A 27,922-nucleotide genomic window follows, 5' to 3' on the forward strand; every position below is an offset into this window, starting at 1 on the left:
AAAGCACTGAAATATTAAAAGCGTTTCCAAGAAGGGGAAGAATGGATCCCAAGGTCGCCAGTTCTATCCCCGTTTCAACCAAAAGTAACCTGACCCTAACAAGTGCTCATTCTGTGTTCCAGATGACTTAAACACAATGACAAATGTGATGTGAAATGTAAATAAGTGTAGAGGGCCGTCCCTCCACACCAGGAACGATAACTGTAAATTGTTCTATGGCAGAGTCATTATTCTTACAGATCGTTTTGGTAGTAACAAGTCAAAAGCAGTGGCGGAAATCTGTCTTGAGGCGTGGGGGGGTTGCCCGCGTGCTTCGAAAATGTGCACGCGCGAAGCGTGCACATTTTCCTCAAAATATTAAGACGGGAGACGGGCGTCTTTGACAGGCGTCGCAAATTGCTTAATAAATCTTTTAAAATACATTGTGTTTATGATTGCATGATTTCAAAAGTGGGTTCAGAATCTATTAAATAAGTATTTTTTAATTATTTTAACATTTATTTGTATTATTCTAAATGACTTGGGGGGGGGGGGGCAATCTGAAGCTAGGGGGGAGACAAAACTCCCCCGTCCCCCCCGGGATATTTCATTCAATACTGGATTCAAAGAATGATGTTGAAAGAATGCATATTTTGACGTCCACGGACTGGACCAATCTCCACAGGTGTTGGTAATTAAATGAATCGCGGTGCGGGCCGTGGCGCAGTGTAAACATCACTTTGATTGGCTGGGAAAAGGGGTGAGGGTCGGGTTTTTCATTTTCGGAAAATGAAGGGCGATGGTTTTGATTTTTAACAATTGAAGCGGGGAGCTTCAATTACAGTCCATCAGGGTCTGGGTAGAGCTACCCGACTAGTACTTTTTGCGCTATAGTCATTCGTTCGGACATATACCTATTGTGTTGCCTGTCTGCTCATACAGAGAAATGTGCAAGTCATTGTGCTAGCTAGCTGGGGTGCTTGCTTGATTAGCTAAACGTGTAGCAAATGTTGCAAGCTCACATCGCTGCGAGCCAATGAATGGAGTCCTTGGTTGGTCCTCAAAGTTTAGTCCGGGGACGCCACTGGCGCCTGACCAATAATGGAGCCAACGAGAACATGCGCAATGGGGGGAGACCCCCCCCCCCCACCCATATTAATTATTTATGGTTTATTTTGAATAATAATACATAAATCAGACTTAAAATGTATTTAATAGAATCTGAACCCACTTTTGAAATCATTCACACATAAACACAATGCTTTTTGTGTACAGCAGAGTTTGGCACTGTTGCCAAGTCTGCTGATTATAAGTCTTCATATACCTGGTTGCTTGTTTCTCTCTTAAAATCTGGTAACACTGCAATGTGTTGTTTTGGTAGGTTCTAGAGACGGCCTTGAGTGCAATTGAATAAACTGTTGTTCTGGTGCTTCAAGTTATTAAGATATGTATTGTTTCTTGAACGGATATAAATGCAACAATGTACAGTGGAAGTTAAAGGACAAGTCCGGACTAAATAACATATAAGCTCATTTTCCTACTTATATTCCCAAATGACTGGCCATGGGGTTTTTGCAAAATTTGCAAAATTGCTCCTGTCGTCCAGTTTCCTCAGCATCCCCCATAGCATAGAGCAGAGCCCATAAGCATATCGCTACTTATGCTATTTGTTGCGGTCAAAAGTTGTATTTATTTCATGAATCTGTTGTCAGTTGTCATTACACACATCCATGCCTTGGTTGTCCCACACAAGCTGCCGTAGTCTGCTAAACAGACCAACAGCTGTTATGTTTTTTGCCAAGTCCCGGAAAAGACACGCTGTGATTGGCCAGTACAGTCACTTTGATTGGCAGTTGTGCTGACCGCTCAAGCCAAAACATTTTTACAAGACCTGGGTGCCACACGTGCACCGTTGCTCCAATACGTACTAAACCTGGCAACAACACTGTTCAGGGGTCTGCCATGACAATAGTCACACCAGGGGCCATGTTAGGGCCCCCCGGTGTGTGTTAGCACAGTTTGATGTCAGGTAAAGCAGAACACTCACCGATCTCAAAGTTCTCATCTAAGTTTGTGATATTTGCTCGTCCGCAATTAATGTCCTCAGGTCCTCCAGTTATCCATCCACAAACCTCCGATCCTTCATCATCGATTGTGTCATTGTGGTCGATCTCAACAATAGAAAGGCCTGCAAGAAACAAGGAAATATCAGTAAAGTAACTACCAAAACATAAAGCAGCCTGGTCTAGTTCCACCATGAGGCCCATTTGAAAAATAAGGGGACATTACCTGCACACACACACACACACACACACACACACACACACACACACACACACACACACACACACACACACACACACACACACACACACACACACACACACACACACACACACACACACACACACACACACACACACCCCTAACACTAAACACTCACTGAACCTCACCAAGATAGTCCTTTCTATTTTGCTGGTCTTGTTGCCCATCTGTGTTCTGGTAGACGATGTCTTTTATTTGATCCACAATAGATTTAGGTGAAGGTCCAGTTGTATTGACACCTGCAACCAAAAGAATCCAAGATGATGTGTTGATACACATTCCATCACAGCCTTCACAATCAGAGTACTAATTACTTTTACTGGACAAGTGAAAAGGTGGGGGGGGGGTCCATATCCCCCTTATGGTCATTCATTGTTATGCCCAGTGGGGATTTATTATCTCTGTCAGGCCAAACGTGTTAGTGGGAACCATTAGGGTCTTAAAAAGTATTTGGTACAAAGAGAAATATAGATATAGACAGTTTATTATTATTATTATTATTATTATTATTATTATTATTATTATTATTATTACCCTTATTATTATTATTAATATTATTATTATTATTTGTCTGTATGTTGTTTAGTTCAAGAGTTATGGTATTTTATATTATCTCCATCTCATGGTTCGGGATGGGGATAGGTGTAAGAAAGGGTTAAAATGAACCCCTCGGGACATTAGTTGACCTGGGCAACAAGAAGAAATCTTAACTAGACACCATTAGGGTCCTAAAAAATCAGTTTATTAAAATGGACCCTCTCCCCTGCCCTACTACTATGTGGCCGAGACTATGTTTTCGCCCCTGTCCGTGTGTCCGTGTGTCATTCTGTCTGTGAGCAGCTAATCTCCGGCAACGTTGGACCAATCAACGTGAAACACACTCCCTGGATGCCAGAGCAGAACCTTTGCCCCAAATGTTTCACAGGCCTGTTATAGCGCCACCAGGAGGCCGAGTCTACAGATTTTGTCGCGCCAATCGGTACACATTATAACTTAAGTCATGTGATCAAGACGGATATGATTTTTCATATTCCATCCTGATTGGCCTATATCAAGGCTAAATTTGAACTCAGTGTGAGGAGGTGCAACTGGCTACTGGTCTTTATAGTGGATGTACAAGCTATTGTTCTTATTAGATGTGTTTTATCCCTGCTTCTGGCCAGACTGAATACATGCATCTTTGCTTTTGATATATTTCACATTTATGTTTGATTATATCACATTTTTACAATTTAATAAAAATGTATGTGAACACATTAAACCAATTAAACATTTTCAAAATGTACAGAATCATTTTTTCTTCTTAAGGAAAAGACAGTGGCCACACAGAAATGTGTGGTGAGGTTTAATTGCCACAACGGTCAAATTATCTTTTTGAAATGATCTAAATAAAAATGTAAAGGTGCCCTGTTACCACTAATGTTTTCATATTCATATCATGATATGAAATCAGATGACATTATTTCTAATCACCGTGGCTGCATACAGCAGGGGCAGCAGAACCAGAGGCCCCCAACCCGCCACAATGTGACGTGCCACAAGTCTCCACATCCCCCCAGATCCCCCGCCCCCCAGCAAGCAACCATAACCATGATGTCAAAACATTATGGTTGTTTAATGTTTGCACTTTATTCAAGCATTTAACTAGTAGCTACTAAGACTCTAGTAGACTTTACCACAAGAAGTGCAACAGGTCTGCATCCTCATCTGCCACCCTGACCTGGTAAAACATGGATTCAATGTCTGCCATCATGCCTACAGGTTCCTTCCTGAACCTTGTCAGGACGCCGATCAGACTGTTCGTTCGTCAGGTCTGGGCCTTGCAGTAACTGATCGTTCAGGGATGCACCCTGATAAGAAGCAGTACAGTCGGAGACAACTGTTATCTTCTTCTTTCTGGGATGATATACCCCATGATGAGGAATGAACCACACTCTCCCCTCACTACGATGTAACTGCTCTTCAGGTACTCTAGCAGCATAGCCCTTCTCCAGTAGGTTGCTCATGAATCTGTTGTACTCACTGTGGACTTCAGGATTCTTGTGAAGCTTTCTCTTGAGGTTGGTGAGACGTTGTTCAGGTATACACCTGTTGTTTGGCATCTGTATCTGCTTGTCTTTCAAAGGCAGTCCAATACAGTAGTGACCATCTACTAACTGGGCTGACTCCTTAACTGAATGTAGGAACCTACGATCTTCCTGTGACATCTCAACTTTATCGTTGTATCTTTGTTACGGAAAGTCAGCTTTGTACTGCTGAATCAACAGATCCTCAACATTCAATATGTGATTGACTGAGTGAGTCAGTAGTCCACTGGTAGAGGAATTGATGCCTCTTCTTAACTAATTCACTGCCAGAGTAAATACATACATTTACAAATCACCCACTGCCAGCGATGTTTCGTTTTCTTATCTCATGAGCCTCATGAGAAGACGCTGACATCTGACAGGGACATTTTCTAAGCTCTGACTGTTAATGAGAGGCACTAGTGGCTTGTGGTCTGTCACTAACCTGAACTGTTCCAGGGGTACCTGTCAAACTTCTCACATGCCCACACCCCGGCCAGACACTCCTTTTCTATCTGGGCATAGCGTGTTTCAGCATCTGAGAGTCGTCTGGAGCAATATGCCACAGGTTTCCACTGCTGTCCATGGAGTTGCAGTAGCACACCCCCCAGTCCATAACTGCTGGCATCAGCCGACACTGCAGTGGGTCTTGTGACATCATAATAAGCTAAAACTGGTGCCGTTGTCAACAGCTCTTTTATCTTTTCAAAGGCTGTCTGCTGTGCGTGACACCAAGTCCAGTCATTCTTACTCTTCAACAACTCATGGAGCGGCTGCCCCACTGTTGAGAGGTTGGGAATGTATCTTTCCAGAAAATTCACCATGCCCAGAATTCTCTTTACCTCTGTGACATTTCCTGGTGGTGGCATCTGACTGCAACCTTTTCTGGATCAGGTCGGACCCCTGACTGGTCAATGAGATGAACCAGGAATTGTGCCGGAAGGAGCACTTCTACGTATTCAGCTTCAGACCAGCCGACTGTATGCGGTGCATCACTTTGTTGAGGCGGCCGTCATGTTGTTCCATAGTGGTCCCATAGACCAGGATGTCATCCATGAAGACCTCCACACCTTCCAGCCCCTGTAGTGTCTCCATCATCTTCCGCTGGAATATCTCAGGAGCACTGGTAATTCCAAATGGCAAACGGTTGAAACTGTATCTGCCAAATGGGGTAATAAAGGTGGTGAGACTACAGCTATCTGGGTGCAGTGGAATTTGCCAAAATCCACTAGCAGCATCAAGTGAGGAAAAGACAGTTGCACCACTTCGCTTGGCTGTTATCTCATCCACAGTAGGCAGGACGTACTGCTCTCTTTTGACTGACTCATTCAGTCTTTTTAGGTCAACACAGATGCAGGCTTTGCCTGTGAGCTTCTTCAAGACAGGCACCATGGGTGCACACCACTCAGTAGGCTGTGTCCAGGGCCGCGCCAAGGGTAGTGCGAACGGTGCGGCCGCACAGGGCCCCGCGCTTGGGGGAGCCCCGCAAAAAAAAGAAATGAACATAATCACATTTATTAAGAGTTATAAATAGAAATAACCGCAAATAACCACCAAAAACTCGGAAATATCCGCCCAAAACCGCAAAAAGCTTCACGCGCGCGCGGGGACGGGGGCGCGCACGCGCGCTGCGCGCGCGCGCACGCGAGTTCGCACAGGGCCCCGCATTTCTCCCGCACGGCTCTGGCTGTGTCACAGGCTCAATGATGCCACTACTCTCCATTCTTTGTAGCTCTTCCTTCACCTTCTGGAGCATTGGGAGGGGTACTCGGCTTGCTGTATATACTGCATACGGCTGGGCATTGTCTTTTAACCGTATCTTCACAGGTTCAGTTTTCAGTGTCCCATAGGCAGGTTGCTGCTCACTGTTCAGACTGATTTCATCTACTCTCCTCACTAGGTTCATTGTCACTGACATGGAGCGGCTGAGGTTATTAACAGTGTGTCCCCTCACTACATATGCTGTGAGTGGATATTTCTTTCCTTTGTAGGTTACAGTGGTCTGAAACCTCCCTAGACATTTTAGCTCTCCACCTGGGCTGTCCAGTGGAATGTCTGGTGGCTCTAGTACACTCTCTGGGGTGTATGTGTGATATGTCTCCTCACTGACTACATTCACATCAGCCCCTGTGTCTATTTTGAACACTATTGGCCTCTTATCCGGATATTCTCCTCCCGCCTTGCGCCAAAGTCGCAGTGTTCCGACAGGTCATATAAAGCCCGTATGAAGCTCTCTGCTTTCTCTCCCGGCTTCTGAACACACTGGTGAAAACACGTACGTTCATGAATGACGTTCCTCCTAGGAACGAAGTACTCGTCAAACTTCTTCAGCACGATGCCATGATCCTCTCTCTCTGCTTCATCATCAAACACGAAAGACTTGAATACATTTTCTGCCTCGCTTCCCATGGCGTATATTAAGCAGCTTACTTGTACAGGTCCATCGTCTTTGTTTAGTTTTGTAGCGATTCTGTATAACTCGAACTGCTGTTTCCAGTCAGGCCATTCCGCTGGCTTCTCAAAAGCAAATTTAGTTGGAGGGTTAAACTTGGCCATTCTGTGCTCGTCCTCTTGTCTGAATCAATTCTGACACCATGTAAAGATGGACGGAGTCCTCTTTAAATCAAATGAACGTGTTTATTCACAACAAGGTTGGTGATAAAAAATTGCATACGTCTCTATCACTGCGTCTTTTTGCGTGTTTACATGTAACAGCCAAGGCTGACTTCCTGTCCGCTGGGCACCTTGCATTTACCGTAATGCCTGCTCTGGGCCGCAGGCGCATTAGCTACCGTATATGAAAGTCAACTACTCACAGAATATTTATCTCCAGCATGATCGATCCCCCGATCGTTGCTAAACACGCATGGTTTCACTGAGCTTCCGCAAAAAAACAAAACAATGTAATTGCGACCCCGTCATCACGTTATAGGCCGTTAAAAATAGCATGTCTCGTCAAAAATGCAGGGGGAAAAAAAGGAAAGCAAGATACAGCCGTTTCCCCAAATACGCTAACCAGGAAGTGAATGGTTGTGGAGATCTTAGGATCACGTGATCTCCTGGATCTGTGTGACTGAGGATGAAATGGTCATTTGTGTGTTAGCGAAGAGCGCCATCTGGTGGAAAAACACTGAAAACACCAAAACAATGGTGTCAATGGCAGATAATTAGTTAATTGTCCATCTTTACAGCGTATGGTCCATCACTGTGGTTATTTATTACCTTCCAAGGTTTGATGGCTTTGTAGTCTTTGGTACCTATAAGTAAGCTGACTTTAGCTTCAATATATGGAATGTGAAGTTCACAGAGGTAATGCCACCTGATCATCGCGACCGGGCAAGGGGCTCTACCGCAGTATCAAGAGTTCCACCACCAGGTTCTGGTGTAGTTTCAATCCGGCTGCTGTCAGAATGCTGAATGGGGCATAAGCCTGAATGAGGCACAGGCCTTGTTCAGCAGCCTGACAACAGGCGGCGCAGACTTTTCTGGCTCTTCCTGAACACACCTGTGGATTATACCAGGGACAATGACTTGGACTTTAGCCCCCCCTCGGACACACCTGTGGACTACACCAGGTAAAAATGACTTTTTGTTGCACTCCCTCATGGAGCTACCTGCGGATTATACTAGGGTCAGTCCACTCTAGGTGGACACGCACTGACCTTTTGCACCTTAATCCCTTGTATAACGCACTGACTTTTTTTGTTTTTTTTTATTGTGCACCTTTTCATCTAAGCACCTTAACGTCCATTGTCTATCATGCACAGTATCCTCCTATAATTCCAGTAAGCTCTGAGACCAACCCTGTGAGCCCAACCTGTGAGCCCAAACCTCTGAGCCCAAACCTCTGAGCCCTGTTTCTGCCCGGTTCTCCTCAGTGCCTGGAGCTATTGATCTCAAATTGCGCACAGCCATTGACCATTACCATGTGCATGGAACTGTGAAGCCCGTTTTTCCATTACATCAAATCTCAGCTTATTATTACCGTTTATGTGTCAAACAATGGGAGATCACGCTGCGCAGGGTTGCCAGGTTTCGCGAGACAAACAAGCAGCAAGGTCTATGAAAACAAGGCCAAACGAAGCGAGCCCTACAAGCAACAAGGTCTATGAAAAGAAGGCCAAACGAAGCACCGTCACACATATACAACATGCCTATGCCAGGGAGTCACATTTCATTCTACATCGTGGCTCCGTGGTGGTGTGTGTGAGATGATCGCACCACAACTTGGGTCCGCGCCCGTGTATGCGTGGACACGCACGTGCGCATGCACGTTGGGGAGGCACGTGTGACATGTCACAATGTACATTATTTGTGTTTGCGCGACGCCCGTGTGTGTGTTCGCGACGGGCCACGGGCCGCAGTACCGTGTGTGTGTGTGTGTGTGTGTGTGTGTGTGAGCGCTCGCAACGGGTCGCGCGCGTGTGTGTGTGTTGAACGTGCTTCGCCCAATTTACAATCTCAGCTGTTTATTCGCATTCTTATGTCAAACACAGTCTCAATCAGACAATCTCGCCATGCTTATGATGGCTGGAGAGAGAGAGAGGGGGGAGAGAGAGAGAAAGAGAGAGAGAGGGGGAGAGAGAGAGCTGTGTGTGTGAGTGAGTGAGAGAGAGTGAGAGAGAGTGTGTGCATGAAATGCACTGCAATCTTTTCGTGCAAAGGTGGTAGCACGTCGCGTTTACGTAAATCTCTCCACCAGAGACACAAAAGTTAATCTCATCTAGCCATTACACCATGTCGACTCTCCGAAAATCTGTACAAGCTAACGATACGACCGTTCCACAATCTCGCCCCTAAACACGGTCGCCCAGGCTCGCACCGAACGGTCTGGGGTGAGCAATCTGCGCCTAATTGTCTCGCCCCTAAACACGGTCGCCCCGTATCGCAACGAATGGTGGAGAGCGTTTCTTTGTTAAGGACGCCCATACATTCTCCACTGTTGAATGTGCACCCTTTACGTGCATATCTGCATGCACATAATTATATTGTTGTTGTTAAGTTGAAATAATAGTTGTACAAGTTGTAATAACAGTGTTGTATAATTATTTTTGCTGTAGTAATCAATTCATTATAATATAAGTACAATGAATGACAGAATATATATGTATGTGTGTGTGTGTGTGTGTGTGTGTGTGTGTGTGTGTGTGTGTGTGTGTGTGTGTGTGTGTGTGTGTGTGTGTGTGTGTGTGTGTGTATATGCATATATGTATATGTATATATGTATGTATGCACAGTAGGACGTGCAATAACCCCACGTTTGCAACTACTTTTGCCTGCGCACTTCACCGGGTATGGTCTAGTAAGTATAACATGCACAGTATACAATACATTGCTGCTATGCTCAGGCACCTTAGTTTAGTTTTTTTAGTTTTTTATTATCTCAGGTAATTTGTAAATATGTAGATAACTTGTCTGGCCTTCTGTTGCTCTCTTGTTTTGATCTCCTTCCCACTTGCCCCCCACCCTCTTCTTCTCCCCCCCCTCTTCTTTCTATGGAAACTAATGTTGCGATGGGAACGATGTACAAAAAATAATTTCACCCACTTTTTTACCTTGTAAACCTGTGATGTGACAATAAAACTGATTCTGATTCTGATTCTGATTCTGACAATCTGCAGACAAAGGGGGCGCCATTGTACTTTTAGATAGGGACGCTTATGTTGGTGAAATGCACGCTCAGCTTACCAATGAGGTCTTTTATAAAAAACTGAGTGTTAATCCGACTCCAGGGTTTAAAAACCAGATTCATGGCACTCTCAAACAGTTTTTAGATACAGGGGATATCAGCAAGAATGAATTTGAATATATGAGAGTTGACTGTCCAGTTACACCTGTCATTTATACTTTGACCAAAATTCACAAAAAAGTCACTACTGTTCCTCCTGGTAGACCCATTTTCTCAGGAATTGGCTCTCTCACAGAAAATATATCATCTTTTGTAGACTATTTCTTAAAGCCACATGTTCTCTCACTTCCTTCGTATGTGAGAGACTCGAGTGATTTCATTCAGGTTTTACAAACTATTGAAACTGTAGAAAACGACTCACTATTAGTCACACTTGATGTTGAGAGTCTATATACAAACATTCCTCACCAAGGTGGCTTAGAGGCTATTGAATATTTTCTTAACCAGAGGACGGAGTGTATACCGAGTACTACATGCATCAAAGAGCTCACTGAAGTAGTACTCACTAAAAACTTTTTCTTGTTTGGGAATGAGTTTTATTTACAAAAATGTGGCACAGCCATGGGAAGTAAGATGGCCCCAAATTATGCCAACCTCTATGTTGGGCTACTTGAAGCCAATCTCATTTTGAATCCGGATTGCAATCCGTTCCTGTCACATATACAGTTATGGAAGCGCTACATTGATGATGTTTTTTTTATTTGGACTGGGTCCCCTGCTGAGCTTACAGCTTTTCATGTTTTCCTTAATCACAGTAGTAAATTTTTGAAGTTTACCATAGCCTCTGATCAGAACAGTATGAATTTCCTTGACATCCTGCAGTCATCAAAGAAAACAATACTTTAAATATGAATTTATACAGAAAGCCCACTGATCGTAATGCCCTACTACATGGTGACAGTTACCATCCCACACCTCTAAAAAAAGGTATCCCCATGGGCCAATTCAAAAGAATTTGCAGGATTTGTAGTCAAGATGATTCTTTCCAGGTACATGCTAAAGACTTTTAAACAGCGTGGCTATCCAGTCCAATGGATTCAACCTGCCGCAGCTCAATTCGATAGATGTACTCAACTGGAATGTTTAAAACCCAAAGAGAAAACAGACAGAACCGGAGAGAAACACATCAAGTGTTTTGTTCAATATTCTCCTCTGGGTCACCATTTTGAAGAATTGATCAAGAGGCATTGGTACATTTTAAACTCTGACCCTATTCTTGGCAAGTCTTTTGCAGTCCCTCCCCGCATTGTGTATAAAAGACCACCCAATTTGAGGAACCTACTGGTTAGGTCACACTTACGTCAGGCAACTCCCACACATTTTCTTAGTAATATTCCTGATGGCAATTACAAATGCGGCAGATGCGCTCAATGCAGTTTCACTTATAAATGTCACACTTTTAATCACCCTGTAACAGGTAAATGTTTTAAGATCAGAGGCGTCATCAGTTTCACCACACCCAATATCATCTACATCAGTGTTTATCAACCTTTTTTGTGCCAAGGCACACCTGGCATAGCCAAAAGATCCCAGGGCACACCTAGTTATACGGTATATATAATTATATATATATATATACGGTATATATATATATACACACACACTAGGGGTGTGCCGATACACTAATTTCACGATACGATACGATATTGGGCACACAACTTCGATACGATTTCGATACGATACGATACGTTTTTTATTATGAAAATATATGAGGGAGAAAAAAAGCAAATGAAAACAAATATTTCTGTTTTTGCATTATTCAGACATGCAAACTTGTAGCTTTTCAGCTTCCACTAGCCGTTTTGAATCCAAATAGGGCAATAGTGTGACACCTGACCCTGAAAAAAAAACAGCATGTTGTCACCCTTTTCACCTCGGGGCTGTTTGCATGCCTGATTATTATTATTGTAAAAAAAAAAAATATATATATATATATATATATATATATATATATATATATATATATATATATATATATATATAATTATTATTATTTTTCAAACCTTCTTCAAACGGCGCGGCACACCTCAGCAGTAGCCCCGGCCCAAAATTGGGATGTTTGCCAGGGTTGATAGACACTGATCTACATGATCAAATGCGTGTGTGGGCATGCTTATATTGGCAAGACATTAAGAACTCAGAACACAGGAGTGACATTAGAACTAAGGATTTTAGAAATCCTGTGGCATTACATTTCCATCAAGCCCAACACTGCATCTCTTCATTGAAATATATAGGCATTGAGCGTGTTACATTGCCACCCGGAGGGGGAGACATTGATTCTTTACTCCTCAAAAGGGAAGCCAACGGGAGATCTACAAACAAATCTCCCAAAACAACGCGTCAACAGTGGAAAACTGCCAAGGGGAGATCTACAAACAAATCTCCCAAAACATCGAGTGCTGAGTGTCCGGTGCGGCTGGGAAATAGATTCAGCCCATTGCTTCAGGACCCCAGATGCCCGTCTGATGACAGACCAAACAAATCCTCTTCACCCAGCAGGGTAAGAACCAAGAGTAACTCAGAAGGAAAAAGGTTATATGATGAGCCTGAATTTCTGATCATAGGGGATGCCGCTATTAAAGATGTTAAAAGCATGATAAGAAGAAAGGCAAAAGTGTTATGCTTCCCCAAAGACAAAGTCTCTGACATGAATGACAGAATTCTGAATCTTGTCGCTGAACACCCAACGGTGAAAACCCTGATTTTGCACGTTGGCACATGTGATACAGAGGACAAACAGTCAGAAATCCTAAAACAGAATTTCACTGCCTTATTCAGCAAAATCAGCTCACTTGATGTGAAGGTGTGCATCAGCGGCCCAGTACCACCTACAAGAGGCGGCGATGAACGTTTCAGTAGACTGTCTGCACTGAGCAAATGGCTTTCAACTACGTGCACCAACAAATCTGTACATTTTATTGACAATTTCAATTTTTTTTGGGATAGAAGACACCTATTTTCCTCGGATGGGCTTAAATTGAACAAGCTGGGAGCAAAATTGTTTATGTTAAACCTTTTCTACAATGTTCCTATGTCTTCACCAAGCACTGCCAAGGCCAGAGCACAAGATTCCATAACAACAGATAGTGCTCTGTTATCTGCTACCGCTGCTGAAAAACATGAATGGCTTTGTGTAGACGCTACCACACCACCCCCCACCGCTGCTGAGGGGGAGGGGGGCGCCACACCCCCCCCTACCAAGGATGGTGGAACATCCATAACAAATGAACTCTCTGATAACTCGGAAACAAAAACAAAGGACAGCGCAACTGCTGATAACAGCCTAACTCCACAGAAGGTGATTGCCACGGAGGAGTCGACTGCTGATGACAGCCTGGAGGAGATTGTCGACTCTGCAGCCACGGTCACGCTAGAAGAGGGAGGAGACACAGAGGAGTCTCTCAATGAGGAAGATCAACCAACTCTATCACCTTCCTCCTCCTCATCATCATCATCTTTTTCCCTGTCCCCAATACCTCTTCTGGAGTTCACCAGTAGCATGAACGACTTGATTAAAGAGGGGACTAGAATCACCCCCCAAATCAAACGCCAGGCCCCACAACCATCAACCGTGCCCTGCCCCCCACCCATCCCCCCTCGACGGTTGACGCTGTTGGCACTAGCGATACAGAGGCGCAAGATCAGGAACGAAGAACGTCAAGAACAGCGCAAGAACAAGAACGTCCTGTCGGCTTCCCTACGTCTAGAGAATACATTTGACTGCTGAGATAGGCAGGGTCCATTATGCATAGCCAAAATCATGTCTGGGCCCAAGGCTATTTCAGTTAGCCTTGTAGAAAACAAGGTTTACAATATTTCCACTGTTATCTCAAATAGAGCCTCCGGGACAAGGAGTGACTTTAAACACTCTGCAAATATAGCAAATTTAACACGCATTCCCTGTAGAGGCAACAGCCAGATAGTTGAATGCCTGAAGCTAAACCTGGCCCTATTTAACATCAGGTCACTTAATGACAAGTCTTCCTCTGTAAATGATATCATCTGTAAAGAGAAACTAGATATCATCTTTCTAACAGAAACTTGGCTTGGATCTGATGGAGCGGTAACCCTAGCTGCAGCATGCCCACCAAAGTACAGTTTCATTCACTCAGGACGTGAGGGAAAAAGAGGAGGTGGTCTGGCGAATATCTTTTCTGACACTTTAAAATTCAAACCTCTGCCAAACCTCGGCAGTTTTAAATCATTTGAATACCAGGCCACCATATTGGAGAGTCAATCCTCTGTGCTTATGATTAGTATGTATCGACCTCCAAAGTGCAGCAAAGCCTTATTTCTAACAGAAATATCAGAACTTTTATCTATCTGTTCCACTAATTATGACAGAACTCTGATTACTGGAGATGCTAATCTACATGTTGACATTGTTTCGGATGTTGTGGCTATGGGTTTCCTACAGTTACTGCACAACTTTGACTTTATTCAACATGTTGTTGGGCCAACACATAAACATGGCCATACCCTGGACTTGGTGATCACTAAAGGTTTGAATATCACTGTTGACAGTATTATTGATAAGCCCGAACTAACAGACCACTATTTATTGTGTTTTAATATGACTGTCTCTGATCTAGGGAAAAACAATACAGAATATACTATAAAAAAACGTTTTTTTATCTCATCTGCAGCAAACGAGTTTCCTCGTCATCTGGCGTGTGTGCAGGTGCCCCCCCTACTTGATGCTCCCTCAGTGAATGATATGGTTCAACATCTTAATCTCAAATTAGAGTCAGCTCTCGACATAGTGGCTCCTATGAAAACTAAAAAGAAACTTAACTCTAGAGTAACACCTTGGATTGACGAGCACATGCGCTCACTCAAGAAAGAATGTCGTAAAGCTGAGCGAATTTGGAGAAAAAACAAACTCACTGTCCACCTAGAGATCTTTAAGAAGTCAACAGTGGCCTATAACAAAGCACTGCGCTTGGCAAGGCAGGCATATTTCTCACGCATTATCAATGACAACAAGCAAAATGCCAGAGTCTTATTCTCTACCATTGAACATCTCTTAAACCCCCCCCAGGCTTACAAGGAGTCGCTCCCTGCTTCTAAAGCTAAGTGTGATGAGTTCGCATCCTTTTTTGAAAACAACATTTTTAGCATTCGAGCTGGTATTATGAATGCTGCTGCTAGCACTGCAAATGCGGCAAATGGTGCATGGTGCAAAAATGTAGATCCCTCCAGAGGAAGCCTAATATCATTCTGCGCAATTAATGAAGAGGAACTCCGTAAAACTATATCACAGATGACATCATCATCTTGCTCACTGGATGTAATACCCACCCCGTTTCTCAAAGAGGTTTTAGACAGTGTTATTGGAGATATCCTAAGAATTGTAAACAGCTCTCTACTTTCAGGCGTCTTTCCAGACTCACTGAAAACTGCTGTAGTCAGGCCGCTACTCAAGAAACACAACCTTGATCCATTGGTGCTGGGTAATTATAGACCAATCTCAAATCTGCCATTTTTGGGCAAGGTCTTAGAAAAAACTATCTTTCATCAACTGGATGTGTTCCTACAGAACAATAAGGTTCATAACAAATTCCAATCTGGCTTCAGGAAAGGTCATAGTACAGAAACAGCACTTGTAAAAGTAATTAATGATCTTAGGGTGTCCGCTGACGACAAAAATGTATCTGTTCTCCTACTCCTTGACTTAACCGCTGCTTTTGATACGATTGATCACACAATTCTAGTACAACGTTTGGAGTACTGGATTGGTTTGTCAGGCACAGCCCTGTCTTGGTTTCACTCTTACCTAACAGGCAGAAGCTATTTTGTCAGTCTAGCTAACTTTGACTCAGACAAACACAACATCTGTTCTGGTATTCCACAGGGCTCAATTCTGGGTCCCTTATTGTTCTCCCTGTATATACTACCGCTGGGAGAACTCATCGCCGATCACGGAGTGAACTTCCATTTCTATGCTGATGATACCCAGCTGTATCTTTCAGTAGCTCCAGACGACCCCTGCGCTCTAGACCCACTGTTGACCTGTCTGTCCAGTATAAAATGCTGGATGAGTGAGAACTTTCTTAAGCTAAATGAGGATAAAACAGAAGTTCTCATAATTGGCTCCAGTGAGCAGAGAGAATCAATAACAAGTAGACTTGGTAACCTGGCTGTAGAAAGTAACACCACAGTAAAGAACCTGGGGGTGATTATCGATTCTGAATTGAATTTCAATACACACATTAATCATGTCACCAAGATTGCTTTCTTTCATCTTAGAAATATTGCACGAATTAGAGACTATCTGTCGTTAGACGATGCAAAAACGCTGATCCACGCTTTTGTTTTCTCTCGGCTTGATTACTGCAACGCACTCTACTCTGGCCTGCCAAAGAAAACAACTGACAGATTACAACTTGTTCAAAATGCGGCAGCCAGAATTTTTACTAAAAAATGAGAGAACATATCACTCCAGTTCTAGCTTCACTACACTGGCTCCCGGTTGTTTTTAGGATTGATTTTAAAATTATTTTAATAGTTTATAAAGCTCTAAATGGTCTGGCACCTTCCTACCTCTCCGACTGCCTAGAGAGATATGTTCCAAACCGGGCCCTCAGGTCTTCAAGTGCTGACCTGCTCGAGGTGCCTACAATGACATATAAAAAATACGGTGAAGCAGCATTCTGCTTTTACGGACCGACAGTGTGGAATAAACTCCCATTACACTTAAGACAGGCAGCCTCTGTCAATAGCTTTAAAGCACAGCTCAAGACCTATTACTTCACTCTTGCTTTTAGCTGATTCTTTGGTTGATTTTTAATTCCTCACTGTATTCCCTATTTTAATGTTGTTTTATGCCTTTGCTTTTGTTTTGTGTGAGTGGAAGAGAGAGTCACGGTAGTTAAAAGACAAGAGTCTGATAACTCCATCCGGAGGATTTAGTGAATTATCCTCTGGGGCACGTCGACACGTGGTGGACCCTCCAGGGCAGATCCTTTTGTCTATGTTTAGTCTATATATCTTGTATAACCCCGATATCATTCTCAGGGGTGTACGGTGTGTGGTTTGGATGTGATAAGTTAGCAGATCCCCTGGGCTAGTCCACACGTGGTAAACATGGTGAAAATATATTACTAAGGTGTAATATTAATAAGTGAAAATATATTACTAAGGTGTAATATTACTAAGTGAAAATATATTACTAAGGTGTAATATTGACAATTGTGTGAAGATATATTACTAAGGTACACAAGGTACACATGTAATATTGGCAATTGTGTGAAGTGTGGATATTTCTTTAGCTGTGTTGTAGAGGACAGTGGTCACTACATTTAAGTTATATCCATTTGTGTTGTAGTTGTGTAGTGGCGAGGGCCACTGCATTTTACTGCATTTTACTGCTTTTATTTTATTTTATTTTATTTTTGTTTGCTTTATTGTTGAATTGGTTCTAACTGTAATTGTATTCTTGCTCTGTAAAGCACTTTGAGCTGCATTTAATGTCATGAAAGGTGCTATACAAATAAAGTTTATTATTATTATTATTATTATTATTATTGGATTTCGACTTTGGACACAGTGAAAAGGGGTTTAAATTAATCTTTTGATATCAGGCCATTTCTGAAAACCCCCTTATTAGGCCTACTTTTATATATCTTAGGTTCCCCTCTTCTGCTTTTACCTGGGTATTTACCCCTTATTACTTTTAACATTCTTAATGTTGAATTTTTGCTATTGCCTAGAAGGCCCTATAATATAATATTTGTATGTGTATGTGGTGCAGTGACTTACTTTCTCCTCTCTCTTTTTGTGATCTTCCATAGGGTGCTGGTGACAGGATTTCCTTCCTCCTGGTGCAGCAGTATAGGACATGTTTTTATGGATAATTACAGGGACCTATCAGGTTTATCTTGAGCCTTGGCCTGCATTAGCTGTTCTCTTGTTCCGTTATACAATCGTTTAGCCTTTTACTTGTTTTCTGTCTATTAGTGTTTTCACACACCTTCAGGACACCTGTAATAGAGTACGCTCTTAGAGCTGACGTTGTTTTGTTTATCATTATTATGATAATTATGTTGAGGGATTCTAGTGGCGACCCCCCCCCCCCCCTATTATTTAGACCCTGTTTAAACAAATACAATTTCATGTCCTATGCTGCAGCATGTCACTGTGTCCCCCCCTTTGCTATGTTTTGAGTACCTTTTCTATATTTTTCTATATATTTATAACTAAATGGATTAATCTTGGGAAACTTTAAATGTATTTTTGTTTATTGCTATTTTTGGATCCTGGGATGGGTGCACACTGTTTATCTCCAGAGACTCTTTCTTGACTTTACATATTAGCCAACCTTCTGATTGAGTTGGCAGTGACCTCACTTGCCCTATTGGGGTGAGCCTATCATTGCATAGTAGTACCTATATAAACCTCTGTGTATGCCCTTTTCCACTATATATGTCCTGATGAAGGCCTGAACAGGCCGAAACGTTGACGAGCAATACATTCTGGAGCTTTTTGCAACTACCAGTGTGCAGACTTTATTATTTTTCATTGGTTGAGTAAACACACCTCGATGTTGTCTCCTCCTCCAAGCCGCACACCTCTAGATCTGACAGGTGTTCCTGCCCCATGGTAGTGAGTAGGAGCTCTGTCTTATTATCTCGAACGCTGACTTGACGCCTGAGTTATTCTGTGCAGAAAGTCGCAGAGCTTCCTTGACCCATGAATTCATAGATCTCATTTACCTTGTTGCTTCGTTTGGACTTTATTTTCTCTGGTACTATTGAGAGGATGCATTCTCCATTCCCAGTATCTCTGCCAACCCCTTACTCATATAACCTTGAGTAAGGCAACCAAAGCAAATACCTTTTGACCTCAGGAGGTCTTATAGGCTTCTATTCATTTATTTTCCTACAAGAATCCAGGCTATGGCTCTTCTGGCAGAATAAACAAGAACTCTGAAAGGTATTCACTGGTTTGACTAAACTGGGCCTTTTTTCACTGGGATCTTGGATACTGTGTTCTCCAGCTGGAGAGACGCTTGTAGCGAAACTGCTACCTTTATTTTTAGTGTTACTTCCCTTAACACATTCACTGCCATTGACGTAGATCTACGTAGATCCCACACAAACATACTCTTTGTCCAATCTGGTGAGTTGAGATCTGGTCACCCAAGATAAAACATATCCCCACTGGACATAGACATTAAAGACCAGAAGGGGGATATCAAAAGCATTGGATTCATGGGAAGGAAATGATACGTTTTCAATCTAGTAAGACAGAAAGAACGGAGTTACTGTTAGTATTCTACTGTTAGTAGAATGGAGTTACTGTTAGTATTCTACTGTTAGTAGAATGGAGTTACTGTTAGTATTCTACTGTTAGTAGAATGGAGTTACTGTTAGTATTCTACTGTTAGTAGAACGGAGTTACTGTTAGTATTCTACTGTTAGTAGAATGGAGTTACTGTTAGTATTCTACTGTTAGTAGAACGGAGTTACTGTTAGTATTCTACTGTTAGTAGAATGGAGTTACTGTTAGTATTCTACTGTTAGTAGAATGGAGTTACTGTTAGTATTCTACTGTTAGTAGAATGTAGTTACTGTTAGTATTCTACTGTTAGTAGAATGGAGTGACCGTTCTTACCGTCTGCCACGATGATGATTTCATGATGCTGATGTACAAACTGTTCTTTAGTGTCTTCCTTCATCTTTTCCATTCTCTTTAAGATCTCTGTAAATGCCAAATGCAGGTTGGTCCCAGAATCCCCTCTGCCTGGGAGGCTCCCTGGGAGGAAAATGTGTGATATAATGATAATTAATGTATTTGTATAGCGCTTTTCTAAACAATGTTACAAAGTGCTTTACATACATGTTAAAAACATTTAATTTAAGTAATAAAACAACATATTATCAACAGCATACAAAATATACAGCAGTATTTATTTTTGACCGTTTCTAAACGAAAGCAGCTGTGATGGGAATTCCGATGAAAGGTATTTCTTGTAGATTAAGGCGAGTGTCTCTGCGGATGCATGCAACTAATATCTTTTCCTGCATCACAGTAATCACTGCAAATTCGAAAATTCCAAATAAGTCCTTAATAATAAGTCCAGTGGCCTCTGCATGTTCATCAGATTTTTTTGAATTAAGACATATTTTGGACATGAGCATAATGAAATCTAAGTGCATGAATAGCATCGTGCCTGGATGCCCATCATGTTGGACAAAGTCTTTTCAGCATGGGTTTAGATTTGAGGTGGTTTTCCAACATTTCCCATCTTTTGCAGCTCTGGCAAAAAAAAGTCTCTGTAAAATGTCATAGTACTCATTGATTTCGGAAATCGGCTGGCAAGCGTCATTTTACACCAAATTCAAATTATATGCTGCGCAATGGACAGCATTGGGTTCTTTATCAATAATGCTTTTCTGCACACCTGAATAAGTGCCACTCATAACGCTGGCCCCGTCATATCCTTGGCCTCTGCACATTTGAAGTGACAGTCCCATAGTCTCTATCTGTTCAAGGACTTTTCCTTCCAGTCCTTCTGCAGATCGATCTGAGATATTCTCGAATCCCAGAAAACTCTCATTGATGTCAACCCTGATGGCGTTATAATTTTCGTCTTTGCGAACTGTGATGTATCTGAAAACTTGACTGAGTTGATCAATTTAACTCATTTAGACCTGAGGCCAATTCTAATAACGCCTTCAAAATCCTGACCTAATTTTTCTGAAAAACTTCAAATATGTATTCAAGATTTACAAAAAAATGTATGTTGCTATATACTATAGCCTACCTAGCAACAGGAACCCCAAAAGGGGTTCCCGTCCTGAAAGGTACAGTTACAAAAAGGGGTTCCTGCCCAAAATGGGTTAAGTTAAATCCTGAGTAGTGTCCATTATGACTGAATAAACCCTGGCCTCCTTTTTTTCGCAAACAATCTGGTTGCGTACTTTCCGTGACAATACAATTCATTTGTCTTGAATTGCCGGGCTTAAATAATTAATGTTGCTTTTTTTATTAAGCAACTCTTGCAATATGGGATCATATCGAGCCAACAACTCTATTACTAACAACAAGTTTCCACTATTGAGCTCACCCACTTTATCACGATGCCCTCTGAAAACAAGATTGCAAGAAGCAGTCAAGTTGTACGTCCACTGTACGGTTGTTTTTCTAGGTGTCAAATACCACACATGCGGCTAGATGTGTTTCTTTATTTTTCCAGACAGTCCTTGCCAGTCTTTAATCCCTACAGTCCAGGAGAGCTGGTGGGATGGACAACTCCTATAGGCGAAAAGCCAGCAGGGCTCGCAATACACAGCGTCCATCTTTGGAGAATAACATAGCCATTTACGAGGGACTTTACAACCCAGTCTAGACCGTTTGTAATAATATTCTTCTGAGAAACTTCTACGCTTTTCATCCCTAGGAAAGGGTCCCTCAGGTTTACATGAACCCATGGCAAGTATGGTCCTCTTCACATCTGGATCGGTTAAATCAACAGGGAAATTCGCTCTGTCTGATGGATATTTTACATCTGTGTGTATTGTTGCTTCTTGATTTATGTCATTATCAGGCTCAGTTTCCGATTCCTCATCTACCTGTTTTTGATCAGGTGGGCTGCTGCAACTAGATTGCCCCGGGTGGGTCTGGGTCCTCTGTGATTTCAGCAGTAGCAGCCTCAGTGTTTGCCCCTGCAGAAGCGCTGGGTGTGGGACTGGGAGAGCTAACAGCCGGTGCGTCCGCATCTTCATACCCGGTGTCCACCTCCACGGCATTGGTTTCCATGTTAAAGGGATATTTCACTTTCAAATAAAATAAACATTTAAAAAATATATAAAAAATAAATGAAAAAAGTAATGGAAAAATCACGGCCCCCTCACGCATTAGAGTACTCTACTAATGTGTGAGGGGGCCGTGATTTTGCCATAACTTTTTTCATTTTTTTAAAATATTTATTTTTAATGTTTATTTTATTTGAAAGTGAAATATCCCTTTAACTGTGCATCCCGTCGGGGCACCGTGCGGGGACTGGCAGTAGCATTTCTTTTCTTGTTGGTTTAAATATTGAAGAAATCGTCGGTAGTTTTGCTATATTCAGTTTTTTTCTCTGCTGTTCTAGCCACTTTGTTTGGGCACCGCTGGGACATTTCCGCGTACTCATTTTGAATCATCCGCTGGCTGCCATGTACGTGCCACGTGACTAGTCTCACTGCTTCTAGCGTAGTCAGGTGACAGACTGTTTGTTATGGAAGATTCGTGGATTTTGGCCTACCATCTTTTCAATTACATTTCATTTAGTTAAACACATTTCAAGGTTTATATTTTTCTTTATTTAAAAAATGAACACAATTTTGTCAACATGCACTTGTTTGTATCAGACTGTAAAAAGGTTTGTATCTATGCTAGGGGCGGGGGGGGGGGGGACCTGCTGGGGCCCCCCCGCGGTGCATCGCTTGCTACCCCTCCCTTACGCCACTGGGTTTGTCATAGGAACGACCAATAGAGCCTTACCTGAGGATCTGACGCTGCGCTTCCGCTTGTAGGGCTCCAGCATATCCGTAACGTTCCTGGGAGCCTGTCTACGCAGGGCTTTAAAAGTAATAAGCACAATCTCAAAATCACTTCTGAAGTAACTAGTGGAGAGCAGCCAATATAGGAGTGATATGGTCACGCTTCTAAGTGTTTGTTAACACATTTCCTGCCATTGACGGAGATCTCCTTCATTTCAAATCCAACACTTGACTTGTTTATGAATTGAATACCAAGGACCTCAATGGAAACAAGACCCTAAGGACTTTTTTGGACCGACCTTTTAGACAAAGTGTTTTTAACTGTACTTGTGCTGTTTTTTACATTTCTGCCTAATAAAATATTCAATCAATTTGATTGATTGATTTATTGAATATATTATTAGGCAAAATGTTGGCAAAATAATTCTGAGGGGGATATTAAGGTTATTTAGGAAGACACCACGAGTTGGCACTAAATCAAGTGTGTGGCCCAATCGATGGGTGGGACCATTGATGTGTTTTACAAGATTAAAAGATTCATAAAGTGTAATAAAATCAGTTGCTAAAACAGAAGAGGGACAACATACATGGATGTTACATATGCGCGCGCACACGCACACACACACACACACACACACACACACACACACACACACACACACACACACACACACATACATACACACACACACACACACACACACACACACACAATAAGGGTAGAAGGTTGTATTATAACTTTGTTACAAACAGAAATTTTTTACAACATCAAATTAGCAATCATTTTGTTAAAATGTACTTTACTCACCTCCCACATGAAATTTGTCTAGTTTCTGCAGGACACTCTGGAGGGTTGGTTTGTTCTCAGATAAAAAATCATTGATGTTGACAATCTCAGTAATGTGATTGGAGATGATGAGGATTTCATAATTGAAGCTGATGAAGAGCGAGGAATACTGGAAAGTAATTAAAGATTATGTTTGTTAAATAGAATACTGGTAGATTGGTATAACAGACAATACTGAAAGCATGAATAGGCTGTTAGGCAATTCCCTACCTGTTTTTTATAACTTAACCTTTTTACTAATTTTACAGTAGATTTACCAGGTAAACAATGAACCTAGCATCTGTTTAAATAAGGCCAAAGAGGAGCTAGGCCAAAAGAGGAGCTAGTACCAGTTTCCCTGTAGACAGACGACCCCCCCCCTTCCCCTTTTTTGTATATATTTTTTATTTGTCATGCTTTTTTTTATAGTGGTATTTTTTCTCTGTATTTTTATGTAGATTTTTGAACTGTTTGGTTGCTACTATATATGTCTATTTAATTCAAGGACCCCAACGGAAACAAGTCCGCAAGGACTTTTTTGGTCGGACCTTTTAGACAAAAGGATTATAAATGTAACTGTGTTGTTTTACATTCTTTTGCCTAATAAAATGTGCAATCAATCAATTCAATCAATAACATGCCATCTAAACTGGATTCTTAACATTTTGGTCAAGAAAAACAAGCTGTAACAAAAACATGAGACTGAATGACCAAGATACGGTATCAGAACCCGATCCAGAGACCACTCGACCAATGTTAACTTCGGCTCGGACTGTGATCAAAACTCTGCAGCTGCACTTAGACACGGCACGATGGCACGATGGCACGATGGCACGATGGCATTGGGGATAACGCATGGCGCAGGCAGCTCTTAAAGGCAATGGCACCTGGGGCCTGTTCCTCGAAAGGTGAATTAAATAAGCCTGGCCTTAAGCCAAATCCAGGCTTGACAAAGTCGGGTCCGAAAAGCCTCGTTTATTCCGTTCCTCGAATGTCAAGCCAGGCTGAAAAGGAGCGACTTTGTCGAGCTAGGCTATGTCAAGCCAGGCTGTGTCCAGCCAGGATAATGAAGCCAGGCTGAATGGGCGGCGATTCGCCGGCGACGTATTTCTATAAAAGACCATGAACTCGAGCACAGATTCCTTGAACTTGACCAATCATGGCAGCGGGGAACAAAACTCGAGTGTGTTTGCACGTCTGTTTGCGACGGACGGGCAACAGGACGAACGGACGGGACGGGGATGGGGGGGGGGGTGGGGGGGGCGGTGTACTGCGACGGAACGGGACACACGGGACGGACGGGACGGGACGGGGACGGGACGGGGGGGGGTTGACCGCGACGGGATGAGCGGGGGAGGGGGGACAGGACGAGACACGCAATAACCCCACATTTGCAAGACCACTTTGGTAGAGATTTGGGTTGTGTAGTTACCTTGCCATCATGATGTAACTCCAAAGGTGGACAAGAAATAAAAAATAATTTCTCCATTGACTAGAAATTGATAATTTAAAATATGCTCCTTATTGACTTACAAAGAGGCTCCTTTAAACCCGTAACTAATCATTTATATATATATGTATATGTATATGTATATGTATGTGTTAGACATTTTTTATAATATTAAAAAAAAATTGGTAATATATTATCAAACATCTAACAACAATATGAACTATAGTGTTAACAGAGTGACAATGACATATCACATGAGCCATTTTGAAACAATTATGATTCATGGTCACACACTATTTCAGTAATATAATTACATTGATTATATCTTATTGTATTGATTTCATTTTATTTGAATGCAGGGTCATTCAAATGAGTCCATTTACAAACACATGTGTTGAATTAACTGTGGAAAAACTGGAAGAACAAAGACACTGGATTAAGTAAGCTTGGCTGTTAGCCTGCTCCTGACCAGGCTAACTTCACAGCCAAATTGCCATGGTAACTAAGGTAGGCTTGCTTCAATTCTCTTTTGTGGAATCGGATAAGGCTAAACTTAGCCAGGGTGAACTGGCTAAACTAATCTTCAAGATAATTCAGCTTTTGTGGAACCGATTCAGCTCTAATCCTGGCTAAATTAAGCCAGGATAGGTGGTAAAGCCAGGCTTTAGCTCTAATTCACCTTTTGAGGAACAGGCCCCTGGTTGGTTTTATTAATGTAACGCCACACCTATGCATAATGTAAGGTGGTGCACGATAGTGACATGGCCAAGGGCACGCCTCTCGCGCAAAGCTTCATGCCTAAACAGCGGGCAAGGTGGCTGGAACGGACAATAGTCAACTTAACCCTAACTGCCTGAGAAGCTCTCAGCTGGGTGAAGCTAAATATTATTATTATTTTGCCTTTTTTTACCATCACTCACTGTCTATAACATTGTCTCTAAGATATAGGCAAGGTTTGTTTCTTTGATTCACCTTGATAACAAGTCTGGTAACAGCTTTTGTTGATGTTAGAAAAGTAGCTTCATCAATGCTGAATGAAATGTCCATGGCAATGTAGATGTTGAGTGTCGCATTGTTTGTTAACCTGATCTGTCTCACATGTTGTAAGTCGTCTGCAAAACACACAAAGACATGATTAATTTGGCAGTAGAACTCCCCCCCCCCCACACCCTGACAGTCAGACACAGAAATCTAGCCAAAATAAAGCTTGAGAAACAGAAATAATTTGTTTTTTATGAACTCATCTGTTAATATTTATTTATTTATGGATATTTCATTGACAAGAATGCATGTACTTATGAACATATGTTTGTACACATCTGTCAAAGGGATAAAACAAAATAAAGTTTAGTTGGAGAACGTATTTCCATTGTAGTGTTTTGAGAGCAAATGTGAGTGTACTCTGAGTGCCATGTGCTGGGGGGGGGGTGCGGGGGGGGTAGCAGAGGGCTGACATGTTTTCTATTCATCCTATGATGGGAACAGAAGCATGCGGGAGCGGGAACCAGTCTTTACATCAAACAGCATAAATGAACGGCTACAACCAATCACCGACTGCGGTTTTGGGTTTGCACGTCAAAGTACACGCCCATTTCCTACTGGAGCCAGATCTACAAGTGGAGTTAACAGATCGATGGACATGAAAACAAGTGTGAAAATGAACTTGTATTATCCTCCAAAGGTGAGAAGATTGTTGACAAAGTGTAACATGACGTTCATGATATTGAAGTGGTGTTTGGAGATCTCAAAAGTGTCACAGGATAGTCCAGGCAAACTAGCTCATTTTGAACCGCAAAAAAAACATACTTAAAGTCCTAAGAAATCCTAGTTGCGGAAATATGTTTAACTAGAACTTCGGCCGCGCTGCGCGCGGCCTCAGCTCTATCGATCCTATGTAGGTAGTATTGTGTAAATACTGTATGTACAGTACAGTACAGTACAGTACAGCACAGTACAGTACAGTACAGTACAGTACAGTACAGTACAGTACGTACTGTACTGTACTGTACTGTACTGTACGTACTGTACTGTACTTGTACTGTACTGTACTGTACTGTACTGTACTGTACTGTACTTGTACTGTACTGTACGTACTGCACTGCACTGTACTGTACGTACTGTACTGTACCTGTACTGTACCTGTACTGTACTGTACGTACTGTACCTGTACTGTACCGTACTGTACTGTACCTGTACTGTACTGTACTGTACTGTACCTGTACTGTACTGTACTGTACTGTACTGCACTGTACTGTACTGTACTGTACTGTACTGTACTGTACGTACTGTACGTACTGTACTGTACCTGCACTGTACTGTACTGTACTGTACCTGCACTGTACTGTACGTACTGTACTGTACGGTCTGTACTGTACTGGGGGGGAGGGGGGGAGCTGCATAGACCAAGGCAGCGCTTGTTTCTGTGTGCTCTGCAGGGGAACGAAGGTGCTGAGGTTTTGTGGCAGATGATGATGATTGGCTGTTAAAAGAACCCTCAGGAAGTAAATTGCAGCTGGCGAAGTGATTTGCATAAGTATTGGGGCATAATGCGTTTGTTATTGATTGTACATCCTGCAAGTACAGTAACGGTATGGGAAGCAGCTGTAAACACAGGCAGAATATTGAGGAATTTTGGGGGAAAATGTGGAGTTAGTTGGGCCATGTGTCTGCTTGGACATTGGCCCCATACACTCGTGTACACTCCATGAGTGTGGCCGCCAATTATGGTAGCAGGATTGGCATCAATCCAAAATGGCCACCAATTGTTTTCAAAAAGCCGAAAGTTGCGGTGATCTTGCCGTATGCCCATTATTTGGTCTAATAAATGAGGTCCAACGTGTTCCTTCTACGTCCTACCGGGGAAACTCCCCCCTGTCAGGTGACAAGAAGCCTTGTTAGCTCTCATGCATGGTGTACAAAAGCCCTTGCTGCGCACCTGAAGCCAATTCTGATCCAATTAGGATTGGCACACCTGAACACAATCAAGGCTGAGTCAGAGACTAGCAGAGCTTCATTCAGTGAGCAGAGCATGTTGCTCTGAGCAACATGCCACAGGACCAGAGCTCTGCCTTTTTCTATGTTTTTGTTTGTGTGCGT

The 27,922-nt window shown here is 42.4% G+C and overlaps 1 protein-coding gene across 1 annotated transcript in view; it reads right to left on the reverse strand.

The window, feature by feature from the left end:
* Positions 1-25,931, reverse strand: part of LOC308084531 (uncharacterized protein) — a gene marked incomplete at its 3' end in the record, with an annotated part of 28,217 nt that extends 2,286 nt beyond the window's left edge. Inside the window, exons 1-6 of the mRNA XM_080427197.1 lie at positions 25,799-25,931; positions 23,359-23,506; positions 22,552-22,629; positions 19,678-19,818; positions 2,433-2,543; positions 2,027-2,167 (exon numbers count right to left, since the gene is read on the reverse strand). Of these exons, the coding sequence (XP_080283323.1) occupies positions 2,027-2,167; positions 2,433-2,543; positions 19,678-19,818; positions 22,552-22,629; positions 23,359-23,506; positions 25,799-25,873 (694 nt within the window). The 5' untranslated portion in view covers positions 25,874-25,931. The remainder of the gene's footprint in view (positions 1-2,026; positions 2,168-2,432; positions 2,544-19,677; positions 19,819-22,551; positions 22,630-23,358; positions 23,507-25,798) is intronic.
* Between the last annotated feature and the right edge of the window lie 1,991 nt (positions 25,932-27,922).

Source organism: Gymnoscopelus braueri (genome assembly GCF_963280865.1).
Source record: "Gymnoscopelus braueri genome assembly, chromosome: 4".
In the NCBI taxonomy this organism is placed as follows: Eukaryota; Metazoa; Chordata; class Actinopteri; order Myctophiformes; family Myctophidae; genus Gymnoscopelus; species Gymnoscopelus braueri.